General features: G+C 43.0%; 1 protein-coding gene across 1 annotated transcript; it reads left to right on the top strand.

The window, feature by feature from the left end:
* Window positions 1-776: 776 nt before the first annotated feature.
* On the top strand, window positions 777-22,846 carry LOC133229699 (zinc finger protein 665-like). Its single transcript, XM_061386413.1, has 3 exons — window positions 777-1,008; window positions 10,446-10,572; window positions 18,116-22,846. Exons 2-3 carry the CDS (start codon window positions 10,539-10,541, stop codon window positions 19,699-19,701), a joined length of 1,620 nt encoding a protein of 539 aa, XP_061242397.1. The 5' UTR covers window positions 777-1,008; window positions 10,446-10,538; the 3' UTR covers window positions 19,702-22,846.
* Window positions 22,847-26,020: the final 3,174 nt, after the last annotated feature.

The raw sequence follows: 26,020 nt of genomic DNA, 5'->3' as shown, positions 1-26,020 counted from the left end.
GCCTGTGTTATGTGTTTCGGAAGCCATTTGGTTTTTACAAAATTCATACTGGTGAGAAGCCATACATTTAGAACGCAGTCAATCCCTCCAGTCTAGATTGGAGGGAATCATAAATATAATGTGTGTGGTCAGAGCTTCAGTAATGGGCTGATCATTCCCATCATCAGATTATTCATAATATAGAGAGACTTTACAAGTGTACGAGGGTGGCAAATCCTTCAGTTGGCATTCAGGCCTGAAAAGACATCAGGTGATCCATACTGCAGAGACCATACGAATGCAATCAATATGCAACCAGGCTTTTCAGGTGTTTACACCTTCGGCTTCTTGAGAATATTCCCTAGGTAGAAGCTACATCACTGAAAGGAGTGCATCAGGGGTTTTAGACAACAGTCTGCCGTCAGGATTCAGTAAAGAACTCATTCTGGATAGAAAGCTTACATGTGACCTGAGTGTGTAGAACCTTTACCTCAGGGTCACACCTTACCAACCATCAGATGATCCATCCTAGCGAGAACCTTGCTAGTGTACAGAATGTGGCAAGGCCTTCAGGTACTGCTTCAAACTCATGGTTCACCACTTTATACTTAGAAATGCAACGACTATGATAGCTTTCAAAATTGCGTTTCACTCTTTAGGTATTCTGGAATTATATATGCCTTTTCAATACAATGTCTGGGTTTATCATAAATTTCCTTGCAAGGAACAGACCTGTTTTAATATTCCGGCTACAGTCACCTTCAGAGGTGATTACAGTAATGAATTGTTTATCCCCGCTGCCCCGCCCCGCCCACTGCGCCCGGAGGCCCGGCCCCCCACGCCCCGAAGCTCCTCCTAACACTTCCGCTGTCCCCACGCGTCTTCGGCTTCGCTCAGTGCCCCGCCCCTCGGCGACCAGGCTCCGCTGAGTCCCCGCCCCCAGGCCGCTCCGCCCTTTCGCGGCGCGTGCGGGCAGCGTCCCACAAACCAGGAAGCGGAGGGCGGCGAGTGGAGGTCTCTCAGCTCAGCGTGAGTTTCTCTCTTTCTAATTAAACCTACGGCCTGCTGCCTCCTTTCCTCGGTACCAGGAGCCTCAGGTTCGCTAGTGACTCTCAATCCCTGCGCCCGTCTCACCATCCCCAGCAAGTTCAGACGTCTTGGTGAGCAGCAAAGGGGCTCCTCCATTTTGCTTTAAAGTCGCTCTGAAGCCGCTTCCAGCTTTTGGTCCACAGCGACGCTTCGTTTCGCACCTCTTTGCTGCTTCAAACCATTTACTGACCTCACTGACCCCTCTGCCCTTCCTACACCGCATACAGTTCTCTACGGCTAGGTGGGTTTATTAGCTCCGCGGCCCCCAACCTCGTCCTCTCGGCCCCTGGCCGCGCCGACCGCCACGACCACCCCGCTCCCCGGTCCTGGGATTTTGGAGAGCCAGCCCCGCTGCTGAGACCGCTTCCCTCCCAGTCCCTCTCACCTCAAGTCTCCTCAGGCCGGCCCTTCCGCCCCGCAGGCCATGCCTTCATAGTGACGTTGCCCTGTCCCGTGTCGGGGAGGCGACCTGCGCCAGTCACGTGACACCCGAGGTTCTTCCGTTCCAAATTCCACCCGTTGCGGTTTGGCTCTTGAGGGAACCGGGCTTCTTATTCAGTCGCCATCCCTGCAAATAGGAGGCCGGGGCGGGGCGGGGGTGGGGGTGGGGGTGGGGGTGGGGGTGGGTGGGGTTAGAAGCAGCAGAGACAGCGACTCCTAGAGAAATATTTAATTGAGAAAAGGATGACGGATAAGCGATGGCAATGAAGAGTAATGGTGAGGAACTTGTGAAGAGACAACAGCATGAAAAAGAATCGGCCTTGAAGGTAGCGGTTAGGGAAAAAGTTTAGAGAAAAGCAGCATTTCCTGAGAATTAAAGGTGAGCAAGATAGGGAGGTAGTGGTGTTCATTCCGAGTCTTTACGACCCCTCTATTTCTCAGAGTTTGCTCAGATTCATGTCTGTTGAGTCCAGGGATGGTATCTAACCATCTCATCCTCTGTCGCCCCCTTCTATAGCTTTCAAGGGAGAGGGGCTGTAAATCACAGGTCCCAAAGAGGGCAACAGTGGAGAGGCAGTTCACACAGAGAGCCCGCAAAGGGGACACAAGCGTTGGGGTCTTGGCTTACAGAGCAATATCCTGCTGAGAGACAAAGGGGACTCCTAGTGATTGGAGAAGGAAATGGCAACCCACTCCAGTGTTCCTGCCTGGAGAATCCCAGGGACGGCGGTGCCTGGTGGGCTGCCGTCTATGGGGTCACCCAGAGTCGGACACGACTGAAGCGACTTAGCAGTGATTGGAGGAGCTGAGAAAGGAAGCTGAGAGGAAGCATAGCCACTTGGGGGTGCCAGAGAGGGGAGGAAAGGAGGGCAGAGATTCTTGGAGATTTAGGATCATCAAAGAGGTTGGATTAGAAGCATTTTACAGGGAACAGATGGCAGAGAGAGGCCGGATGGGAGTCAGGGAAGAAGTAGAGAGGAGGACAGGCACAGCAGGAGCGCAGAGGGGAAGAGAAAGGGAGACGGAGAAAAAGTAGGGAAACATAAACTAAATGAAGTGGAAACAAGTAGTGTGCAGGTTTGGAGGCGGATTAGATCTAGATGAGTGCTGAATCGATTTGATCAGGATTTTTAACTCGTGGTACATTGATTTTTGGCTTTAGAATCTACTAAGTTTAAAACTTTCTTTTTTAAATTATACAGATGAAAATGAGAATTGCAAAACTTCTGTCTGTAAGGCTTGTGCGTGTTGTAATTTTCTGTATTAAAAGATAACATCCACGTGCAGAAGCTATAGAGGTGGGGGTTGCGGCAGTGACTTGATTCCCTTAGAGGTGAGTCGGGGTACCCCCTTCCCTTTTCCTGGTGCAGAGTAGAGGTTATGGAGAGGAGAAATGGGACAAGAACTGACTCTCTTACTACATGATGCCTTTTCCAGGCACAGTAAAAATATTCTTTGTGATGGTTTTACTTTTTGCTTTCTCCTTTCTTTATATTTCATTATTTTGTATCTTGGATTAGTTAATTGAATTAGTTCATTGAATAGTTCATTGAATACCCACCTTCTTATAAACAATTATTCATTTGTGAAATAAGATTTGGTGGACTCCTGTAACTAATTCATGTCATTCTTTTCTAAATACTCTATATTCTGAAATTTTTTTTAAACTTTACACCGGAATTCTTCAATGAAAAAAATTTTAATAAGCTGATTCACTTTAGGTTTGTTTCACATTTATTAGAGGCCCATTTGCTGTTTCTTGTTTATGTTATATTTTGAAAACATTTTTTGGTAACTAATAAATAGTTATAGACCATTTTGATGAATGTTTGGTAAGGGTGTCAGTGATCTTTTATATTAAGAGTCACAACCTAATTTAAGCAGTTAGTCTGATACTCCATTTTCCTCTCTTTTATGTGATCTAGTAACTAGTGAGCTATGATTTGGTCTGATGATGCTTCCTCAGGTCCAGAAGCTGAGCAACACTGACCCCTGAAATGATTGGCCAAATTGGGTGTGTGACTGTGTGTGTGGCAGTTCTGCTTGTAGGGAGAGCCCACGTGTTATTAGAATTTGAAATAGGTCCCAGTCTTCGAAAATGAAAAGACAACAGTAGGATGGAGATGGGAACATAGGCTCAAAGCCTGAGAGGAAATCATGAGCCATCTTCTGTGAATAAAGCTCAGTCTGTAGGGAGGCCTCCCACGTCTTGCCAGGGTCTCCAGCCTCATCCTGGGAGCCGACCCCGTTCTCATGGTCAGTCCGTCTTGGTCACATTCACTTAGTCCTTGTTCATAAACACCAAAACCTTCTTGTCTCGGATCTTAGTTTCTACTCCTACCTTTGGTCATTATATCACTGTTGCCCTAGCGCTTTCTGTTCCTTCAGGTCTAGGCCAGAGAGGTCTCCCCATCTCCTTCTGATATTCTCTGTCATGTTAACCAGGTTTATTGCTTCGGTATTAATTACCCTGATCAGATATGCCCTTCTCCTTTAATTATTTGGAGTCTTTGCTCTTTTCCCTTCATTGAAGGGTTCACCGTATTCCTCTTCCTCCCAGGATGCTTGCAGCATCTCACTCTGGGGGTGAGGACTGGGACTGTGGGCTGGGCTGAAGAATCCTCAGGGATGATGGAGGTTATAGGCTTGGTGATGATGGCTCCCATATTTGTTCTGGACATTTCAACTCTGATTGATCCTTACCCCATGTGGAGACTTAATTACTCAAAAGCAAAAGGATGTTGGAGTCCTAAAAAGCCTGGCAGATCCAGTGTCTTGAGGTGTCCCCATGTTTTAGTCTGCAGTGTCACTGCTCACTGCAGCCCCCAGGTCTTCTAAGCTCTGTCCATGCAGGGACCAATTGCCATCTTGGACAGCAGCTTTGCCTTCTAGCAGCTCATCTGCTCAGCGGCAGATGCTGAGTTTCCTGTGATTAGACTGGTCAGTATCTTAGGGGAGTATGTAGGAGATGACACCTCCCTATCCCCAAACCACCTTCCCCCCATTAATGACCTGGGGTATCTTCCAGTTAGCCATGAGCAGGGAGAACAGGAGCCGGTGAGATTGGGGCCTCTCTCTCTTTGTGACTTCTTTACTGAACTCAGTCCAACCATCCTCAACTACATAACGTCCTTTTTGCTAAGTGGTTTCCCCAAGAGGACCAGCTTCTTGGTCTCCATACTGAGTGTCCAGTGTCCTTGGATTTGCAGCTAGGGTGCATTTCTTTTGCAATGCCCACGCCTAGAGGTCTCTGTTCTTGTTCAGCTGTGCACGGAGAAGGGGTAGAAAAATAGGAGAAAGTGAGGGGGAGCGTGTCGGGGTTTCCAGGAGGGTTGTGGGAGCAGGAGTGCACCTTTTAATGAACCCAATGAATGGTGTGTTTGCGTGTGAGAGGGAGAGACAAGCATAGTTGTGGGATCACGGAGCATGTGGACCTGTTGACAAAGGGGGTCTCAGTTCTGGCTGGAGGCCCTGGACGTGGGCTCATGGCTAATTGTGGGCTGTGTGGAATGGTGGGCGTGCCAGTGTCTTGGCTCAGTTTTCCGGGGACACAGATGCTGTGACTGAGGTTTGCATGACTGGGTTTAATTGGGAATCTCGTGATCACACCTGTGGAGGAAGAAAGGCTGTGGGATTGGGAAGAAGAATGTTATCCTGCAGTGTGTTAGAAGCAAGGGCTGAGCTGAGCCCACAGGGAGGTCTGGGTGCAGGAGGATGGGGACAGTGGTCCCAGAGAAGGGGGGCGGGATCCAGGAGGTGCCTCACAGCACCCCCTCCACACTGGATTTTTTGTGGTCTTTAGGGGGGGCGAGAATTAAGTATGCAACCCATAGCATAACTGTGGGTAAAACCCCAGAGATCACTTCGTGTGTTACCTTTGGTATTTCTGTTATTTTGAGTTGCTCATAAAGTTTCAGATGCATTTGGAAGTTAAAAAAAAAAACAAAACTTGCAGTGTTTCTGTGGAAGATATTGAAGTTGCATTGAGATATGTGCATCAGCCTACACATCTGTCTTTTATTATTAGAGTTTGGAGATAACAGTTTGGGGACTGGCTGGGGTCACTCATTTCTGACTCTTGTAACCCCTTGGCCTGTAGCCTGCAGGCTCCTCTCCATAGAATTCTCCAGGCAGGAATACTGGAGTGAGCTGCCATTCTCTTCTCCAGGGCGTCTTCCCAACTGAGGGATCGAACCCGGGTCTCCAACATTGGCAGCGGATTCTTTAACGTCTGAGCTACCAGAAAAGTCCTGGTAGGTAGCATACACTCAGAGAAACACAAACACGTATATAATGACATGCACCCATAAAAATGGCGATTTTTGTCACTTGGGATCACTTGGATGAATGTAGAGAATATTATGCTAAGTGAATTAAGGCAGGTAGGAAAAGACTGATTATATGTGCTTGCTTATATGTGGAATGTAAAAATCTGAAACCACTAGTAGCAGACAGTGGGATGGTGGTTATCTGGGGCTGGGAGGTGGGGAAAATGGGGAGATGTTGGTCAAAAGGTAGAGACTTTTGAGTTGTAAAATGAGTGCGTCCTGGGGAGGTGTGTGCAGCATGCTGACCGTAGTTAATGCTGTTCTGTTACTGCATGCTGGGAATTTGTCAGGAGAGTACGTCATGAGTGTTGTCACCACACATAGAACATGGGAATTTGGAGGTGATGGATGTGTTGGTTCGTGGATTGTTATAAATATTTCACAGTGTAGACATGTGTCACATGGTCACATCGTGCATGGTATGTGTACACATCCCTTCTTGTTAGTCCATTCAATGTCAGTCAGGCTGGAAAAGAAGAAAGTGGGAGGTAGGCTAGACTTGACCCCTTGAGTGGTATTCAACCCAGGCTTCACATGAGATCATGAGGCATTTTGCCTGGGCATGTATTGTACCCCTCCCCCAACAGACACGCTCCTCAGGTTCTCATGTGGGGCCTCGCCCCAGGAATGTGAACAGAGCCACAGATGATTCCGATCTGGATCCTGCATTGGGCACCAGGGCTCTTAGCCTCCACTTCTGAGACTGAGATCAGGCCCTGGGGGAGGGGAGGGTGCTCTGCTCTGAGTGGGGCTGGACCAGGGCCTGCTGTGTGACCTGAACGGCATCGTGGGGTCAGCGGAGGTACCCCCTGCTGCTGTGTGCATGAGGCCTCACCAGGAAGGAAGTGTGATCCCAGGGAAAGTGTGGAAAAGTCCCGTGTTGAACTCTATGCTGCAGTTGACTGTCCTGAGTCCCTCCTGAGACAGTGGCCACAGAGGACTGTTTGTTCCACACGGTGAAGGCTTCCCTGTGTGTGTGGTTGGGGCTCAGGAAGCGGATGTGTTGACCCTAAGCATTAAATACCATGTTTTCCACCTTCTTGACACTCCTCTGAAGACTTGCGTTAGCTGAGGAATAAGCCCAGAACAGGAGGAAGGTGAAAGAAAACGTGTCAGGAATGGCTCTTTCTCAGGTAAGGTCATATTCTCAGTGGATTCTCAATCTGTCCTGCCTGAAGTATCCATTTTTGGACTCGCTAATCTTGTCTGACTCTGCAGTGCCTTGTCTGACTCCTGTACATTCACACTCACCCTGGGGCTTTCCCTCAGGGTTTGTCGTCCTCACTTAGATCCTGTCTCCCCATGACCCGGTGACCTGGCCCTTTTGAGGAGGCTCCCCTGGGCACCGTGTTGGGCAGGGCTTCTCACCCACGGGTTGGAGACAGGGTCTCAGTGCTGTTGGGCAGCAGGGATTGCTTAGGGCCCATCTGGATGCCCTGTCTGCTCTCTGTCAACCAGGGTAAAGAAGCTGCATGTAGATGTGAGATATTAAAATGCTTAATACATGCCAAAATCTGAAAAAGAGTCCAATAAGGGGAAATCAGTCCTACTTTTTATAGTACATTTAAAACTAAGTGAGGACCTCCTTGAAAATCTTAAATGTTTGGGAGTGAAATGAAAAGTTCAGAAAGAGACCTCAGGGCTAGAGAATGTTTCATTACAGCATCTAATTTAAACTATGAAATATATTTTGCTAATTATTTATTCTTCCTTTTTGGCCACACGATGCAGCTTGCAGGGTCTTAGTTCCTTGAGGAGGACTTGAACCTGAAATGCTATGGTGTAAGTGCAAGATCTTAAACCCTGGACTGACAGGGAATTCCCCCAACTTTCCTAATCATGATGCAATATTTGGTCATGGAATGAAAACATAAACTTTGGATTTTGTTAATAACTACATACCTAACAATAAGAATAAGATAATATTACTATATTTAAATATACTTTTTCTGCTGTACTGGCTCTTCATTGCTTCACTGGCTTTATCCAGTTCTGGCGAGTGATGGCCACTCTCTAGTTGTGGTGTGTGGGCTCCTCATTACGGTGGCTTCTCTTTTCTTGCAGCCCAGGCTCTAGAGCATGCTGGCTTCAGTAGTTTCACCTGCTGGGCTCTAGAGCTCTGGCTCAGAAATTGAGGCCCACAGGCTTAGATGCCCTTTGGCATGTGGAATCTTTATTGACCAGGTATCAAACTTGTGTCTCTTGCACTGCCCAGTGGATTCTTTACCACTGAGCCTCCAGGAAAGCCCTCATATTATTTTTAAATATAGCTATTATATACAGATTAGAATAAATCTTCTGTATATTACTTTCTGCTTGTATTTTCATTTTTTTGAACTAATATAAGATAATGTTGAGGACTTCCCTGGTGGTACAGTGGATAAGAATGTGCCTGCCAATGTAGGGTGCATGGGTCCCATCCCAGGTCCAGGAAGATGCCTCAGAGCAAAGACGCCCAGGCGCCATAACTACTGAAACCCACACACTCTATGCTCCAAAACAAGAGAAGCCACTGTAATGAGAAGCCCGTGCACTGCAGCTGCAAATACAGAAAGCCTCCTCACAGCAAGAAAGACTCAGCAAAACCAAAGTAAATAACTTGAAAAAGACATAGAATGCAGACAAATTACTGAAGTACAAACTGATGCATTTTTAATGTCCTAAAGATGCTGAAATACACGTGAATAAAAGAAAACGAGAGTATCATCCCAGAATGTGTCAAAAGGCATCACCTTGGAGTAGGAGATGGCCACTCACTCCAGTATTCTTGCCTGAAAATCCCATGAACAGAGGAGCATGGCAGGCTACCATGAGGTCGCAAAGATCTGACCCGACAGCAACAAAGCAACAACAACCTCCACACACAGCAGAGTGAGCTCCCAAAAACAAATCTAAACCTCTGATTTACCTCCTGCAGATTCTTCAGTGACTTCCAGTTACTTTTGGAATAAAGTCCTAAATCCAAAGACCTTGTAGAAAGCGGCCTCTACCTGGCATCACCCCTCTTTGTTCCCTGTGTCCCAGTTAGACTGACTGACTTTCTGTTCACTAAATACCTTCCTGCCTCAGAGCCAGCACTCAGGCTGTTCTCTCTGCTTGCAACACTCTTCCATTTCCCACCTTGCCAATCCTAAGTGTTTCCTCCTCATGGAGACCTTGTGTGATTTCTTGATGTACGTCAAGACTTTCTGATAAATCTTCTCTTAGCACCAGGCCTGTTTCAGAGCACATGTTGCAATAGTAACTTTAAAATTATGGATGTAATTGGGTGGCTGGCTGCTAGACTGTAAGCTCCATTATGTTCACTGCTGTACTCCCAGTTTGGGGACCACGTTGACACTCTGTAAATTTGGATTGAAAGAAAAAATAGACAGGTCTTCCTTGTTTCAACCAGTTGTGTGTTTACATTTGCATGTGTGAGTGCATGGATCTGTAATCCCATGGTTTTATTACAGAACATCATCTCATAAACATGTTTTATGCTTTGTAGCAGTTGAAATTGTATCTTAAGTGTTTTCCTTTCCTTTAAGTTTTTTCTATCTCATTACATGAATGATGTAAACAGTAGTAAGAGTATTGACATTGTGTGGTTGGTGGGAAGAGCGGGTGACCCTGTACAGTGACCATTTATGCTATCATCGTGTCCGACTCTTTGTGACCCAATGGGCCATACATAACCCTTCAGGCTCCTCTGTCCCTGGAATTCTCCAGGCAAGAATACGGGAGTGGGTTGCCATGCCCTCCTCCAGGGGGATCTTCCCCCTGGAGATATGAACACCATGTCCCCTGCATTGCAGGCAGATTCTTTACCACTGAGCCTTAGGGCAACCCAGATACCTACATATGATACTGCATGTTATAGTGTTCCCTGTGCATTCAGAAGGAGGTAGATAGTAAATTAATTTGTGAATATTTTTCTGTCCATCTATCATGTCTGTCTTTCCTTGGCTAACAAAAGATCTGGGATTCTACACCTCCATTGCACTTCAGCTTTCTTGAACTTGTTTCAGGTATTCTTGGAACTCTCTCTGGATATACTTTGCTGCTCTGGTATTTCTGTTGCCAGTCCCAACCACCTGACCTCAGGTGCTGTTGCCTCATTTCTTAACTGTTTGATCTGCGCAAATTCTTAGAATGACAGAGTTTTCATGGTAAGATGGACCCAGATCTTTCTCTAATGTGCTGTTATGTTGATGATAAGTTCATCTGTGTAAAGTTTTAGAGTAATGCTTAGTGTGTAGGAAGTGTTGAGACACCTGTCATCAGTGTGATGATGTCATAATCAAAACAATGTGTGTTCTTTAAAGCCGCTGTGGACTTTGTCATCTCTGAAGACACCAGTCTTGTAACTCATCTAGATATTGAATGTCCCTTGGTGTGTATAGTGTAACACTTATGCATAAAGAACTCACTGGTTGAATTTATTTGTATATTCTGCATGTATTGTCCATACGAGTGACAAATTCATGTTTATTGGAAGATGTCATAGTCTTATGAAACAACAGGAAAATTACCCGAATTGATCATTACCCCTCTAACCTCTTCTCATTTCGTGTAAAAATAAGAATCCTCCCCAGCGCCTGTTAGTAAAATATGCTTTCATTTCAGACACAGTTGACCGTTGAGGATGTGGACATCAAGTTCACTCCGGAGGAGTGGGAATGCCTGGACCCTGCTCAGAGGGCCTTGTACCGGGACGTGATGGTGGAGACCTACAAGAACCTGCTGTCTGTGGGTGAGGATCACTTCCCTGTGAAGTTGGATTCCGGTTTGGGGGTATCTCTGTGTTTTCCCTCTGTGTCTCTTGGCAGCCCCTGTTTTGCTTGACTGAGTTCATAGCCTTGTCCTTTCTTTGGGTGATCTGCCCACTGTGTGATACACAAATTTCTACACAGTTTAAGTATTTATAAAGGTGATTTCGAACTTTGAAATATCCAATTCCCTGTTTTCTACCCTTGTATTCTTGGTTCAGTAGTTCTTGGAAAGAACTAGATACATGGATGCCTGTGTGCTCAGTTGGTACAGTTGTGTCTGACTCTGCAACCCAGTAGACCGTAGCCCTCCAAGCTGCTCTATCCGTGGGACTCTCCCGGCAAGAGTCCTGGAGTAGGTTCCCATGCCCTGGTCCAGGTGCTTTTCCCCCGCATGGGTCGAAGCCGTGTCTCCTGCGTGGCAGGTGGATACTTTACCTTTGAGCCCCAAGGAAGCCCAGGTATCTGCATATTATACTGTATATTATACTGTTTCCTGTGCATTCAGAAGGACGCAGATAGTAAATTAATTTGTGAATGTTTTTCTGTCCGTCTATAATGGCCATCACTTCTTGGCTGACAAAAGAAGTTGGATTCTATACCTGGCAATGCAGGAGGCACAGGGTCTACGTCCTCTTTAAAGCAGGCCTGTGAGCTTGCTTCTAACTGGCTGGACATTGCCCTGACTGTGAGTGCCCTGACTGCTTGCTGTGAGTGCAAGGCTTGCAGCACCAGAGATAGATAGGGGACAACTCTTGAGATTGTTGAGCCCTTGGAGGTGCCCTGGCCTACTCAGCTGTAGGCTTAGCAACATTATAAGTTTTGTAAGACAAACAAATAGTATTAACATGCAACCAAAGCTGCTATTTGCTCACAGATTGCCGATGATATCAATTACCGTCCTGGGATTATAAGGGCGAACCCAAAACTGCAATCTTTGAAGTCTCACCCATGACTGTAACATGCTGCCTGGGACCTTTTCCCCACTGGGTCTCCAGATGGGCTGTGTCCCCATACTTCCCAGCACTGTTTGAGTCTGGATGTTGGTCAGAACCCAATTTGGTTGTGTACCTTCTGCTGTTTCTACTTCGCTTTTCTTTTATTGTTAGCATATTGAAAGTCAGCTTGATAATTCTATAATAAGTATTTGTATTACTTATTTCTACAGAACAAGTGGCTTATTTTGTTAACAAATCTTTGAACTTGAGGTGAAAGTGACAACATTTGGCAAAACTTTAATTGGCCCTGTGAGCAGTATTTGTGAGACAAAATGCCACTCTGTAAGAAGAAAGCGGTTAAGGTTGATGAAGTTTTTATTTCCTAATAGGAAGATCTGCATTACTGCTAGTTCGCTGATACTGCAGAAGACAATGGCACCCCACTCCAGTACTGTAGCCTGGAAAATCCCATGGACAGAGGAGCCTGGTGGGCTGCAGTCCATGGGGTCGCTAAGAGTCAGACACGACTGAGCGACTTCTCTTTCACTTTTCACTTTCATGCATTGGAGAAGGAAATGGCAACCCACTCCAGTGTTCTTGCCTGGAGAATCCCAGGGACGGAGGACCCTAGTGGGCTGCTGTCTATGGGGTCGCACAGAGTTGGACACGACTGAAGCGACTTAGCAGCAGCAGCAGCAGTAGCAGTTAGCTGATACATGGGATGTTTTCACTGGATAGTGTGAAAATTGGAACCTTAAAGAGGGCTGTACCCTTAGAAGTTACTGAATATTTGTGACTCTCACCCATTGAGAAAGGATAAGAATGCCATGCTGGATGAGAGGCTGGATCCTTCTCTCTCCTACTGTGAGGTACATAAAATGAAAGGGAAACTCACCCAGTCATGTCGGAGTCTTTGCGACCCCATGGACTATAGAGTCCATGGAATTCTCCAGGCCAGAATTCTGCAGTGAGTAACCTTTCCCTTCTTCAAGGGATCTTCCCAACCCAGGTATTGAACCCAGGTCTCCCCTTTATTGCTGGAGGATTCTTTACCAGCTGAGCCACCAGGGAAGTACAGGAGGTACATAAAGCGATCTTAAAATTGTCTGAAGAGAAGTTACAACTGGAAACAGAATTATGTGATTGGTGATAATGGTTGTCCATATTACAATGTCAAATTATATATTAGCTGATCAAATTCTCACATTTTAAGTGGGCTCTCTCCTGTGCTGGCCCACATCTCTTAACAGTGACCCCCACTGCCTTTCTGTCTCCATTATCTTTGTCCTGTTGTGGCCTTTCACCCCTCCTACCGCTCTGTCTCTCTCTCCATCAGCTAGTCCCCTTCTAACTTCCCCTGTCTGTCAGTGGGGAGGGGGAGCCCAGCTTCCCCCACTCCTGCCCCCACTCTAACAAATGTCTTTACCCCTTCAGATTCTTCTGATCAAGTGAAGAGCCCCATTTCCCAAGATGGACAATCTATGATTTTTATCATCCATCTGCCCCAGTTAATCACAGTCAATTTGAACACTGTTTACTCTGTATTTTAGATATAAGACTGTGACTATTGAAAGGGAAGATAAGTTTTTTGACACAGGGATTGCTGTGATATTCTTTAGACTCTGGAGAAAACTGGTTAAAATGATTTTTCCTTTTTTCTTTTGAAACTAAAAAACCATTTCTTTTTGCATATGGAATAAAAACAGCTAGCTTCTTAAAAAGCCCTGCCTACAGAAAAGCTTGAAGTTAACCTTTACCAGGGATCCCAGATGACTCTAGTGGTAAAGAAGCTGCCTGCCAGTGTGGGAGACACTGGAGATAACCCACAGGAGATGTGGGTTCAATCGCTGGCTTGGGAAGATCCCCTGGAGGAGGATACCAACTCCAATAGAGTCAGAGAGACATTTTAAATCTGTTTGGATTTATGCATGTCTCAGTGTGTGTCTTTGATTTTGGATAATATCGCTGAGGTTTATTTGTAAATGAGCTCTTACTCAATTGGCTTTAAAAGAAAGGAAGCACTTGGGCTTCCCTGGTGGCTCAATGGTAAAGAATCCACCTGCCAGTACAAAGGACAGGTTCTATCCCTGGTCCAGGGAGACTCCACATGCCGCAGAGCAGCTAAGCCCGTACACCACCACCACTGAAGCCCACGTTCTCTAGAGCTCATGGTCCACAAGAGAAGTAGGTACAATGAGAAGCTCATTCACCACAACTAGAAAGTAGTCCCTGCTTGACATAACGAGAGAAAGACAGAGCAGTGATGATGACCCAGTGAAGCCAAAAATAATAAGTGAATTAAAAAAACAAAAAACAGTAAGTGCATACAAATCAGTTAGAAGGGAAATTAACCTAAATGAATTTCAGGTTCATGTGAACTGGGAAATATTCAATATTAAATATCTAGTATTAATGTTTACTCATCTAATTAAGACTTATCTTGAGTCATCCACATTGTGTAATAATTCTGTTGTGTTACATTGAGAGATTTAGGACTATTGATGAATATGTTTGGTGCTACTCTGAGATGCTCTCTATAAGAAAGCAAATGTTTTTAGAAGTTATGGTAGTATTTATGTTCACTAATCTAGAAAATGCAATATAAAGCACAGTTCATGGTTGCTTAAGGAAGGTAAGATGTGTGTTTTCAGTGAGAAAGGTGTGAGAAATGAAATTGAGTTTGGATGCTCATAGCAATGAGTGGAAGCTGGAAGGAAGGTCTTCATTTCCCAGGCCAAGAGTCCTGACCATTGGACCACAGCAGCCAACAATTAGGGCTGAGGTCCCTAGTGTTGCCTGCCTAGTCAATAAAGAATTCAGATGAAGAAGCACAAGGTAAAGAGTAAAGGAAAATGTTTATTGAAAGGAAAAGTACATGCAGAAAGGTGCATGGGCTAGATCAGAGAGACCGCCCCACCTTTGGTAAATGTCAATTCTTTTTAAAGGTACAGTTTTCCAGGTCTTCGTCTCCCCTTGGGCTAGTCACCTTCCTTTGTCCCCTCTGGTTAATTTGTCTCAGTTCCTCCCCCTGGGGTGTGAACGCACACCCTAACCAAGATGTATCTCGAAGTGAAGGCTTCTGGGAGAAGCAAGACTCATTATGGCCTGAATTATCCTCTGACTTGACCTCAAGCGACCTTTCTGCACATGTGTAGTGTCTCCGTTAATAGAGTTTTTTCCTTTCTTTGTCATTGCTGTGATTATTCCCTTGAGGTAAGAGACAAAGACTGGCTATTTACCCTGTATTTGTTAGCTATAGATTCCTCAACTGGAGCCCAGCTATCTCTTGTCTCAGGGAATGCAGAGAGAAGGGTGACTGATTGTAGATATCCAATCTGGAGCCCATCTGTCTCCTACGTAAAAATTACATTTTATTAAGGAAGAAGAAATTCAGTCTGACTTACAGGTGGCTGTTTATGTTCATCGCAGCACTGTTTATAATAGCCAGGACATGGAAGCAACCTAGATGTCCATCAGCAGATGAATGGATAAGAAAGCTGCGGTACATATACACAATGGAGTATTACTCAGCCATTAAAAAGAATACATTTGAATCAGTTCTAATGAGGTGGATGAAACTGGAGCCTATTATACAGAGTGAAGTAAGCCAGAAGGAAAAACATAAATACAGTATACTAACGCATATATATGGAATTTAGAAAGATGGTAACAATAACCCAGTGTACGAGACAGCAAAAGAGACACTGATGTATAGAACAGTCTTATGGACTCTGTGGGAGAGGGAGAGGGTGGGAAGATTTGGGAGAATGACATTGAAACATGTAAAATATCATGTAAGAAACAAGTTGCCAGTCCAGGTTCGATGCACGATACTGGATGCTTGGGGCTAGTGCACTGGGACGACCCAGAGGGATGGTATGGGGAGGGAGGAGGGAGGAGGGTTCAGCATGGGGAACACATGTATACCTGTGGCGGATTCATTGTGATATTTGGCAAAACTAATACAATTATGTAAAGTTTAAAAATAAAATAAAATTAAAAAATTAAAAAAAAATTAAAAAAAATAAAGGAGAGAAAGGTTTATGGAAAGTGGACCCCAAGAAAAGAGGTGTCAAAGGTTAGGTCTTTCTATGATCTGTAGCAGTGTGTCATTTGACTCCTGTCAATGTTATTGCTTGATTTTGGGGAGCATGTGATGAGGTGTTTCAAAGGGATCTAATTCCTCTCTGTCCCCCTTCTGTGCTGGATTCCGTGGGATGTCCACTTTTTGGTCCATGTAGAGCAATAGTAACACCTCCAGAGCTGTAATCCCTGGAGCCAGCCTGGTTCTCTTCGTATTTGCTGCACTTGGGAGACCTCATTGGAAGAAGGGAAGAGAATGGCCAACCTTTGATTGCATTTGGTATCTCGGATCCTACACAGAGCTGCCTTCAACCTGTCTTCCTGTTCAGAACCCTCAGCTATTCCAGTTGTTACTGCTTTTGCCACAACCTTCAGCAGTATGTTGGGAGAAGGCAATGGCAACCCACTCCAGTACTCTTGCCTGGCAAATCCCATGGACAGAGGAGCCTGGTAGGCTGTAGTCCATGGGGTCGCTAGGAGTTGGACACTACTGAGCGACTTCCCTTTCACTTTTTCACTTTCATGCATTGGAGAAGGAAATGGTAACCCACTCCAGTGTTCTTGCCTGGAGAATCCCAGGGACGGGGGAGCCTGGTGGGCTGCCGTCTCTGGGGTCACACAGAGTCAGACACAACTGAAGTGACTTAGCAGTAGCAGTAGCAGTCAGCGGTATATGTAACAGGAATGTGGTTTTTATCTTCTGTGATTGTAACTCAGGAAGCCTGTAAGGACGGTGGACTCAGATCTTCTCTTCCATCCCCAGTCTTGCATATGTGAATCATGCTCCAGGTTCCTTCCGTCCATGCTCATACTGTACAAAATGACCCGTGCTCATCCACTGAACCACATTTTCAGGACATGGATTGATATGTGGGGGAGTGGTACTTGAGAAACCATTTATAGGTGAGATGGCTGAGTAAGGCTGTTTGTTACGCAGATCAGTTCTTGTGTCTCACTTGACCTTATGTTTTTAAAGTCCTGAAGTTTGTTGTAACCTTTTGTAATGTGTTCTGCCCAAGTGGGCCCTGGTGGTTAAGAACATGCATGAATCTGTAGGTCTGGGTTTCAGTCCTGCTTTGCTCATTACTTCATGTGCCATGGAATTATGTTCATGAACCCTGGGAATCTACTACTTTTATTTGAAAAATTGAGGTAATTCATGCTTTTAGGTATCATAGAATTTTGACTATTTTACTGAAAAGGTCAGAAGTTACTTTTTTTTTTTTTTCCTGAAGCATGTGGCTGACGGGATCTTAGTACTCCACTCAGGGATGGAATCTGTACCCCCTACAGTGTAATCATGTAATGCTATCCACTAGACCATCAGGAAATTTGCCTCAAAGATTACTTTTGCTTAAAATGCATATTTACTTCATGTCATTGCTATTGTGACATATCTCTTTGTCTGCATTACATCCTGTATATTGTTAATTTACATTTCGTTCTGAAGAGTTTGTCTCTGACTCTAGTTAATAAGTTTTCAAATAATATTCCTCTTTTATAGCGTATTCTTTACCTCTCAGCCATAAGGAACGCCCCAAAGCTTGTTCCTTTACATGTATCTTAGAGCCAATGAACCGAGTAAGTGAAGGATACTGTATAGATAGGCAGTTGCTATATTGAGTGGCTGTTATTTAAGTAGAGATTGTTTCATTTATTAATTCTTTGTCATTTAAAGATGACAGTATGTTTTACACAGTATAACTCACACGAACCACTTGTTATAAAATGACGTATGTCTGTCTAGTCATTGATTTATAAGAGGTATTTAGAAAAGTGTTCTTTCTTTTTTGTAAAAAGTATTTTAGGGAATTCCCTGACAGTCCAGTGGATAGGAGCACTTTCACTGCAGTGATCCTGGGTTTAATCCATGGTTAGAGAACTAAGATCTCATAAGCCCTCATAGGGAGGGGGGCTGTTTTAATAAATTCTTTATTTTCACTATGCAGTGTTTGTTGAACAGTTGTCAACTGCCATTTATGTTTTACAGTTTTCGTTAGAATGCTTCCTGTGGATTATTTACCATTACAGTGTATTGCCTTGTTGATCCTTTCTTGCTTAGTTGCTCAGTCCTTTCTGACACTTTGTGGTGTCATGGACTGTAGCCCGCCAATCTCCCCATCCATGGAATTTGTACTATTTTTTTATCCTCAATTATGAGACAGAAGTGTGTTTCTACCAAGTAGAATGAGCTTTGAGATCATGGTGGGAAAAGATCTTTTCCTTTGAGAATTGACATGGGTTTGCATAAAATGAATGTTTTCCTGATTGTGTCTTTCAAACTTGGGTACCCTAAAATTAATTTGAATTCTGTGTGATTGCTCTTTTCTTTTTTAAGGAGTTCTATTCCTTTAGTGTCCCTTATATTTTTAGTTCATCATTGGGAAGATTCAAAATACTGTTCAGGATGGGTATGACTTTTGGTATAATATGATGTGTTCAACAGGAAAAAATTTATTTATGAATTGTAATTAATACGATACCTATGGTTCTTTATATCTTATAGATGTGTCTCGTATAGATATGACCATGAAATTACAAGCAAAAGGAAACAGTGGAAAAGGAGAAATTTTTCAAAGAGTGATATTTGGGAGAGCTGAAACTTCTGAAATTAAAGATTTTTTCCTCGGGAAGATACAGGAAACTGTGGATGGTTTTGAGAGTCTGTGGACAGATAATGAAAGAAGAGACTACGGAATATCTATATCCCATAACAAAAATCTCACTGACGGAAGAGATCATCAGAGTAGAAATGATGCAGGAGATAAGCCTGTTGAAAGGCACGAATCAAACTTTCATGATGAATTGCAGATGCTTCAGTCTGAAGGGACAATTTTTGAATGTAGTCAAGTCGTGATGCATATGAACAGTAGTGCTTCAGTTTTGCCAATTCAGAGAACTCATAGTGTCTACAAAGGCAATTCTCATAAAAATGAGTGTGCTGTTATGCATCCCTCAGAACAGGCCCCAGACCCAGAAGGACACAAGAAAAAATCTTACAAAAGTAATGAGTGTGGCATAACCATGCTTCAGGACTCAGAACTCACTAGACATCAAAGAATCCATATAGGAAGATTACCATATAAAGCTGACGTATGTGGCAAGGCGTTTAATGATAATGTGAGGCTTGCAGTTCATCAGAGAAATCATACCGGAGAGAAACCGTATAAATGTGATGTATTTGGTCACTGCTTTAAGCACAATGCACACCTTCAAAACCATGGGAGAACTCATACTGGAGAGAAACCATATAAATGTGATGTGTGTGCAAAAGCCTTTACTTGCAAAGAAAGTCAGGCACTTCATCCGATCCTTCATACTGGAGAGAAACCATATAAATGTGATATATGTGGCCGTGGCTATACTCGAAAGTCAGACCTTGGAATTCATCAGAGAGTTCATACTGGAGAGAAGCCATATACATGTGATGTGTGTGGCCGTGGCTATACTCGAAAATCAGACCTTGGAATTCATCAGAGAGTTCATACTGGAGAGAAGCCATATAAGTGTGATCTCTGTGGACAGGCCTTTACTCGCAAAGAAAGCTACACAGTTCATCAGATCCTTCATACTGGAGAGAAACCATATAAATGTGATGTGTGTGGCTGTGGGTATACTCGAAAGTCACGCCTTGGAATTCATCAGAGAGTTCATACTGGAGAGAAGCCATATAAGTGTGATCTCTGTGGACAGGCCTTTACTTACAAAGAAAGCCACACAGTTCATCAGATCCTTCATACTGGAGAGAAACCATATAAATGTGATGTGTGTGGCCGTGGCTATACTCAAAAAGCACAACTTGTAATTCATCAGAGAGTTCATTCTGGAGAGAAGCCATATAAGTGTGATCTGTGTGAACAGGCCTTTACTCGCAAAGAAAGCCACACAGTTCATCAGATCCTTCATACTGGAGAGAAACCATATAAATGTGATGTATGTGGCCGTGGCTATACTCGAAGCAGACAACTTGCAATTCATTGGAGACTTCATACTGGAGAGAAGCCATATAAATGTGATGTATGTGGCAAGGCCTTTAGTGTAAATAGAAGCCTTAGAACTCATCGGAAAATTCATACTGAAGAGAAACCATAAAAATGTGATATATGTGGCAAGGCCTTTAGAGTAAAAGGAAGCCTTACATCTCATCAGAAAATTCATACTGGATAGAAAGCATATCAATGTGATGCATGTGGCAAGGTCTTTAGTTTCAAATCAGCCTTAACTCTCCATCAGGCAGTTCATACAGGAGAGAAAGCACAGAAATGTATCTATGGGGCAAAGTCTTCAATTCCAGCTGTTACTTTGCAGTTCATTGGAGAACTCATTTTCGAGAGATGTTTGTGGCAAGCCCTTTAGTCAAACTGCAAACCTTGCAATTCATCGGAGAATTCATACTGGAGAGAAAGCATATGAATGTGTTGTCTGTGGCAAGGCCTTTAGTCATATTGGTAAGCTTGCAGTTTATCCAAAATTCATACTAGAGAATAACCATATAAATGTGTTGCGTGTAGCTGATCCTTTCCTTGAAGTGCACAACATGGAATTCATCAGAGAATTAATACTGGAGAGAAAACAAATGTGATCTCAGTGTCAAGGCTTGTAATCTAAACACAAACCTTGTAGTTCATCAGAGAATTCATATTAGAAACCTTACAATTGAAACAATGGTTACAAACTTTAGTGCTCAGTCAGCCTGAACTCACCATCAGGTAGTTCATATAGGAGAGAAAGCATAGAAATATAATGTATGTGGCCAGTTTTTTACTTGAAATGACTGTCATAGGAAGCATCAGATAATTCATAATGGAGAAAACTGTTACAAATGAAACAATTGTGAGAAGCATTTTAGTGCAACTGTGATGAGTGTGGCAGAGCGTTTAATCTGAGTTCAGGCCTTATGATTCACCAGAGAATTTGTACTGTATAGAAAGTGTACAAATGAAATGATTGTGGCAAAGCTTTTAGTTCATGTTCAGCCTTAACTGACCATTCGGCAGTTCATACAGGAGAGAAGCCACATAAATGGGATTTATATGGCAAAGCCTGCAGTCACAAGGAATGGCTTTGCAGATCATCTGAGAATCAGTACTGCAGTGAAAACATACAAATGACTACATTTGTATGTAAATGTAGTAAACTACTGCAGTAAACTACGTGAAGTTTTTGACCTTCCAAAAAGTCAAACGAGGAAACTGCACAAATGTGGTCGATGTGGCAGAGGCTTGATTCTGTATTCAGATCTAACTAATCCTCAGGTAATTAATTCTGAATTGAAATCTTGCCCACATAGTGCATGTGGTAAGTCTTTTGCATGGCATTCAGTTTTTTACAAAACACGAGAAAATGCCTACTGTCAAGATTCCATACATTCAGAGCACAGTCAATCCCTCCAGTGGAGGAAATCATGTAAATGTCTGCAGCCAGGATTTCAATAATGGGCTGATCATTCCCATCATCAGAGAATTCATAATGCAAAGAAATCTTACAAATATGAGTGTGGAAAATCCTTCAGGTGGCATACAGGCCTAAAAAGACATCAGGTGACCCATACTCAAGAGGACTTCCAAAGATAATCAATGTGGCCAGGCTTTTTGTTTACACCTTAGGCTTCTTGAGCCCAAACTGTATCAATGTAATAAGTGTGTCGGGTTTTTAGGCAACAATCCAACTTCAGGCTTCATTAAAGAAGTCATTTTGCAGAGAAAGTTTAGAAGTGACATGAGTATGTAAAACCTTTACTCAGGGGTCACATCTCACCAACTATCAAATCATCCATGCTACAGAGAAGCTTACTAGTGCAGAATATGTGGCAAGGCTTTTAGGTGCTCCCTGTATCTCAGTGTTCAGCAAATACTTTATACTTAGAAATGCAACTTTTATGGCAGTCGTCACAATTACTGCTCAGTCTTTAGGTATCTAAGAACATATATCCTATAGATAAACCACACAAATACAATATCTGGGAAGAATTTTACCCAAACATCAAAGTTGGGAAACATTCTGGAGCAGTGCTTTACAAATGCAATGGAGGTGGAGAAAGTTTCAGCTTGAGTTGAAGTATTAGACAAGACTCCATAGTAAAGAGGAGTCTTTGAATTGGATGGCAAAGGCCTTTCTGCAGGCTTCAGAGTGCACTAGGCTTCAGAATATATGTTTCAGAGAAACCACACAGAAGTAATGTGCTCAGTAAAGCCTTAAGGCAAAGATCAAAATGATGGAACCTGAGAGGGCAAGCTTACAGAAGTAATGAATTTTTTCATGAGATATTCACACCTTGGGTGTGATTTATGCAGGCCAGAAACTACAGATAAACTGAATTTGGAAATACATTTAAGAAAATTTATTTCCTCAAGATTCTCCCCAAGATTCATATCGGGGAGAATCCTTAGAATTGTAATGACTTTCATAAAATTTTGGGACAGTTCTTACAACAGATCACATGAGAAGATTCATTTTAGGATTAAATCTTTAGTTTTCCAACAATTAACCTCCTGTTTTATGGCAGTATAATTATGTTAAGTGTGTTGAAACTTCCTGACCTTTTGAAATGATCACTAATCTTCAGTGTATATTTAATTCCTTGAGTTTTCTTGAAAAGGTGATGTTATTTTTTAATGACATTTCTGCAAGGTTTGACAGCTTTTATAGCTTTCTTAGGGAGTTTCATGATGGTTTCTGCAAAGAAATCAGTAAGATGAAGGAGCAGACTTCATTAGGTGTGCTTCGTTAATATCCATCTTTCATGGGTAAACAGGGACACTAAAATATCAAATTCAGTGGTGTGTGAATTAGGATCAGCGAGGGACAGAGAACCATGTCAAACCATGACAGGACTCAGCATGCTCATTATGTTCAGGATGCCGTTCTGTACACAGGCCACCGTGATTATAGGACTGAATGATGTACCATCTGCCTATGCAAAGAGCAACCTGGACATCAAGGGACTTGGGCTTTTCATGGGAGGGGAGTTGACAGGTTACTGAAGACTGATTACGTGGGAGAAATTATAGCAGGGAAATGCTGGTCATTTTCTCCCTTAACTGGCTGTTGCCATTGCATATAAATGATTAATGGAAACGTCTTGGAAATTGAAGAAAATGGGATCCAAAGAACCAGAAAAGTATGCATGTGTATCTGTTTCATCACTGATTGCTGCAATTTGTGTTGTACTTCTGTTTTCTTCATAATGTATCCTAAGTCTTGTAATCTAATAAAATTTGTATCATTTTCCCCATAACCCTGAATGGATCATGTTTCTTCCAACAACACAGTTTTTCACCACCTCAACTTCATAACAGAAACTAGGAATGCACCAAAGGCACTCCAGGTAGAAAAAATGTAGAATTTCTTTTCATGATGACATCAAACAATAAGCAATTTGGGGATTATATATTTATAATTTGCAATTTAGTTATTACAGCACACTCTGTCCATAACGGAACAATTGTATTTCCGATGTCCGCTTGTGCCAAAATGAAACTAATAGCATGTGCCTAATTTACATGAAGTGAAAATATGAATAATAAATGTACAAAAACTAGGAAATAAAACACTTTCAAAATAAGATTAAAGGTGATAGCTCTTTTTGAGCTGGGAGGATCCTGAAATAAATTATTTTTTGTTATTCATTTGTTATTGGTCATATAGTTGTGGCTTATAGGATATCTCCAAAGCATGTAGGAATTTCCCAGACCAGGGATCTCTCCCATGTCTCTATTTGGCAGGTGGATTCCTTACCACTGAGCACCAGGGAAGACCCAGAAATAGTTTAGAGTCCACACTATATTATGGGAATATTTTTGTTTGATAAACTAGAAATTTCATATATTCAGTCCCCAATATGTTGGATCTTGTTACTTTGCAGTCACTGAAAGAACAAGATGCAACGAAACCCAAAGTTTGGTTTGGATTTTGAGACAAATGAAGCCATATGTTGAACTCTTATGAGAATGTTAACTGCTGAAGCTTTCTAGTGGAAGCATGGTAGCCTGCCAAACTGTTCGGTTCAGTTCAGTCGCTCAGTCGTGTCCGACTCTGCGATCTTATGGACTGCAGCATGCCAGGCTTCCCTGTTCATCACCAACTCCTGGAGCTTGTCAAACTCATGGCCATCGAGTCAGTGATACGATCTAACCATCTCATCGTCTGCCGTCCATTTCTCCTGCTCTCAATCTTTGCCAGCACCAGGGCCTCTTCAAATGAGACCGTTCTTTTCATCAGGGGGCCAAAGTATTAGAGTTCCAGCTTCAGCATTAGTCCTTCCAATGAATATTAGGACTGATTTCCTTTAGGATAGACTGGTTGGATCTCCTTGCAGTGCGAGGGACTGTCAAGATTCTCCAACACCACGGTTCAAAATAATCAGTTCTTTGGCGCTCAGCTTTCTTTATAGTCCAACTCTCAAATCCATACATGAATACTGGAAAAACCATACGTTTGATCAGACAGATCTCTGTTGGCAAATAATGTCTGCTTTTTAATATGCTGTCTAGATTGGTCATAACTTTTCTTCCAAGGAGGAAGTGTCTTTTAATTTCATGGATGCAGTCACGATCTGCAGTGATTTGGGAGCCCAAGAAAATAGTCTGCCACTGTTTTCACTGTTTCCCCTTTAATTTTCCTTGAAATGATGGGACCAGATGCCATCATCTTAGTTTTCTGAATGTTGATTTCAAACCAACGTTTTCACTCTCGTCTTTCACTTTTCTCAAGAGGCTCTTTAGTTCTTCACTTTCTGCCATAAATGTGGTGTCATCTTCATGTCTGAGGTTGTTGACATTTCTCCCGGAAATCTCGATTCCAGCTTGTGCTTCTTTCAGCCCAGCATTTCTCTTAATGTGTTTTGCATATAAGTTAAATAAGCAGGGTGACAATATACAGTCTTCATGTAACCCTTTCCCTATTTGGAACCAGTCTGTTGATGTCCAGTTCTAACTTTTGCTTCCTGACCTGCACACAGATTTCTCAAGAGGCAGGTCAGGTGGTCTGGTATTCCCATGTGAAGAATTTTCTAGAGTTTGTTGTGGTCCACACAATCAAAGGCATTGGCATAGTCGATAAAGCAGAAGTAGATACTTTTCTGGAACTGTCTTGCTTTTTTGATGATTCAACTGATGTGGGCAATTTGATCTGTGGTTCCTCTGCCTTTTCTAAATCCAGATTGAAGGTCTGGAAGTTCATGGTTCACATCCTGTTGAAGCCTGGCTTGGAGAATTTTGAGCATTACTTTACTAGTGTGTGAGATGAGTGTGACTCTGCAGTAGTTTAGCATTCTTTGGCATTGCCTTTCGTTGAGACTGGAATGAAAACGGACCTTTTCCAGTCCTGTGGCCACTGCTGAGTTTTCCAAATTTGCTGGCCTATTGAGTGCAGCACATCCACAGCATCTTTTAGGATTTGAAATAGCTCAACTGGAATTCCATCACTTCCACTGGCTTTGTTCACAGTAATGCTTCCTAAGGCCCACTTGACTTCACATTCCAGAATTTCTGGCTCTAGGTTGGTGATCACACCATCGTGTTTATCTGGGTCATGAAGATCTTTTGTGTATAGTTCTTCTGTGTGTTCTTACCACTTCTTCTTAATACCTTCTGCTGCTTTTTGGCCCATACCATTTCTGTACTTTATTGTGCCTGTCTTTGCATGAAATATTCCCTTGGTATGTCTAATTTTCTTGAAGACATCTCTAGTCTTTCCCATTCTGTGTTCCTCTATGTCTTTGCATTTATCCTGAGGAAGGCTTTCTCATCTCTCCTTGCTATTCTTGGGAACTCTGCATTCAAATAGTATATCGTTTCTTTTCTCTTCCATGCTTTTGGGAAAAGCATACTTAAAAAGGAATGGTGACATTCTTGGAGTGTTAAGATGATTACTGGATGGCAAGGAGGGGAGAGTTTTTGCTCTGGTGAACTACTAGTTGGTATCAAAGGAAGGAGGCCTTAAATTTTTTTCTCAGCCTGCCCAGAGAGGCAGCACAGGAAGTGGTTGTTTTTAAAGTCTAAAGGAGTCAGTAGTCAAACATCGAAAAACCACAGTGAGACTGTTTAAGAAAACAATGAATGTTTACACATGCTATGAATTTATAATATTCCTGTATGGTACACATATGTTCCATTGTTCATATGGTTGAAGACGGCCATAGCTTACTATTTATCTATGTTACTAAACGGATAAATTACTAAACGAAGATCATGGCATCCGGTCCCACCACTTCATGGGAAATAAGATGGGCAAACAGTGGAAACAGTGTCAGACTTTATTTTTCTGGGCTCCAAAATCACTACAGATGGTGACTGCAGCCATGAAATTAAAAGACGCTTACTCCTTAGAAGGAAAGTTATGACCAACCTAGATAGCATATTCAAAAGCAGAGACATTACTTTGCCAACAAAGGTTTGTCTAGTTAAGGCTA

The sequence above is a fragment of the Bos javanicus genome, chromosome 18 (genome assembly GCF_032452875.1).
Source record: "Bos javanicus breed banteng chromosome 18, ARS-OSU_banteng_1.0, whole genome shotgun sequence".
NCBI classification, from domain to species: Eukaryota; Metazoa; Chordata; class Mammalia; order Artiodactyla; family Bovidae; genus Bos; species Bos javanicus.
The sequence above is the reverse complement of the archived record's forward strand: the minus strand, read 5'-3'. Positions and strand labels throughout refer to the sequence as shown.